At 41.6% G+C, this 2,601-nt stretch overlaps 1 protein-coding gene across 1 annotated transcript in view; it reads left to right on the forward strand.

Annotated features, from left to right (window-relative positions):
• LOC110524922 (solute carrier family 46 member 2) overlaps nucleotides 1–2,601 on the forward strand; it is a 22,227-nt gene continuing 19,626 nt past the window's right edge. Inside the window, exon 1 of the mRNA XM_036976552.2 lies at nucleotides 1–464. Coding sequence (XP_036832447.2) covers nucleotides 222–464 — 243 coding nt within the window. The 5' untranslated portion in view covers nucleotides 1–221. The remainder of the gene's footprint in view (nucleotides 465–2,601) is intronic.

Below are 2,601 nucleotides of genomic sequence, written 5' to 3' on the forward strand. Positions count from 1 at the left end.
AGTCCCATCCAGTCTTTTGTCATCATGTACGTAGCCTACTCGGCGGCTCTGTTTGAAACACGGAACTACTGTAGGAGGTGAATGGGTAGGGTCGTGATTAGCACATTTCAACAGACTCAGGTGGCAGTCCTTTGTGAAGTTTGGAGCCAGGGTCAGATAGTTACACCGAGTCTGGTGGGTCTTGTTGTTTCACCACCTGTTGATTTTTATCGGGACTAATCATGTTGCCATTGGGGACACTGCGTAAACGCATCGAGCCAGTGGTCCTATGTGCCCAAATAGCGAGCGCGTTTTTCGACACCGGCTTGCAGATGGTGGTAAAAGAGCAATGCGCCATTGCGACTGATGCGCTTAATCCAACCCCCACCGAGGACAGCCGGCAGAAAGCTATGTCCAACTTTTACATGATATATAATATGCTGTCCAAGTTCGTTCCGATCCTACCCGCCATTATCTTAGCCAAGGTAAGCCAGCAATTTCTCGATTGGAATTTTAACACTGTTCGCTCAATTTCAATACCACACAATGACAGCCAAGTTTTGCACTATCACAGGGGTCTGAAACTCCTGGTTTACAGGCCGTATCAGCAAGTCACATTATGATGGCTTGCAAAGAGTTATATATTTCCTATTGGAATCCAGCCAGAGTTAAGATGGCACACAATTGGAACTTTTAAATACGTGCAACTGCAGTTAGAATGACTGCCAAGGTAGGGAAGATTGATAAATGAGACCGCCTAAACCATCTAAACTGGAACAACTATCTCAACGGGTGAGGTAAATCCAACCACTTACAGATTGGATTCATTTAGAAACGTTTGTTATTTATCTTTTTGTAGTGTAATATCAATGAACCAATCAATGTGCAGAAACATAGATTAAAAAAATAAAAAATAACGATTCTATAAAGCAACCTGAAACAAAGTATGCTGGACAATATGATGAGACCCCTCCCATATCTTTTTCACCCAAAGAATTAACGGAAATGAACTCAACACAGTCGAGTAATTTATTCCCTGCAGGTGGTTTTAATTTCAATCCCACTGGTGTTAAATCCACTAGAATCAACACTCAGATATAACACTGGTGTTAACCCCGCTAGAATCAACACTCAGATATACCACTGGTGTTAACCCCGCTAGAATCAACACTCAGATATACCACTGGTGTTAACCCCACTAGAATCAACACTCAGATATACCACTGGTGTTAACCCCACTAGAATCAACACTCAGATATAACACTGGTGTTAACACCACTAGAATCAACACTCAGATATACCACTGGTGTTAACACCACTAGAATCAACACTCAGATATAACACTGGTGTTAACCCCACTAGAATCAACACTCAGATATAACACTGGTGTTAACACCACTAGAATCAACACTCAGATATACCACTGGTGTTAACCCCACTAGAATCAACACTCAGATATACCACTGGTGTTAACCCCACTAGAATCAACACTCAGATATAACACTGGTGTTAACACCACTAGAATCAACACTCAGATATACCACTGGTGTTAACACCACTAGAATCAACACTCAGATATAACACTGGTGTTAACCCCACTAGAATCAACACTCAGATATAACACTGGTGTTAACACCACTAGAATCAACACTCAGATATACCACTGGTGTTAACCCCACTAGAATCAACACTCAGATATACCACTGGTGTTAACCCCACTAGAATCAACACTCAGATATAACACCGGTGTTAACCCTACTAGAATCAACACTCAGATATAACACTGGTGTTAACCCCACTAGAATCAACACTCAGACATACCACTGGTGTTAACCCCACTAGAATCAACACTCAGATATACCACTGGTGTTAACCCCACTAGAATCAACACTCAGATATAACACAAGTGTTAACCCCACTAGAATCAACACTCAGATATAACACCGGTGTTAACCCCACTAGAATCAACACTCAGATATAACACTGGTGTTAACCCCACTAGAATCAACACTCAGATATATCACTGGTGTTAACCCTGCTAGAATCAACACTCAGATATAACACTGGTGTTAACCCCACTAGAATCAACACTCAGATATACCACTGGTGTTAACCCCACTAGAATCAACAATCAGATATAACACTGGTGTTAACCCCACTAGAATCAACACCCAGATATAACACTGGTGTTAACCCCACTAGAATCAACACTCAGATATACCACTGGTGTTAACCCCATTAGAATCAACACTCAGATATACCACTGGTGTTAACCCCACTAGAATCAACACTCAGATATACCACTGGTGTTAACCCCACTAGAATCAACACTCAGATATACCACTGGTGTTAACCCCACTAGAATCAACACTCAGATATAACACAAGTGTTAACCCCACTAGAATCAACACTCAGATATAACACCGGTGTTAACCCCACTAGAATCAACACCCAGATATAACACTGGTGTTAACCCCACTAGAATCAACACTCAGATATACCACTGGTGTTAACCCCATTAGAATCAACACTCAGATATACCACTGGTGTTAACCCCACTAGAATCAACACTCAGATATACCACTGGTGTTAACCCCACTAGAATCAACACCCAGATATAAC

Source organism: Oncorhynchus mykiss, chromosome 5, assembly GCF_057628025.1.
Source record: "Oncorhynchus mykiss isolate SJ-2025 chromosome 5, ASM5762802v1, whole genome shotgun sequence".
NCBI classification, from domain to species: domain Eukaryota; kingdom Metazoa; phylum Chordata; class Actinopteri; order Salmoniformes; family Salmonidae; genus Oncorhynchus; species Oncorhynchus mykiss.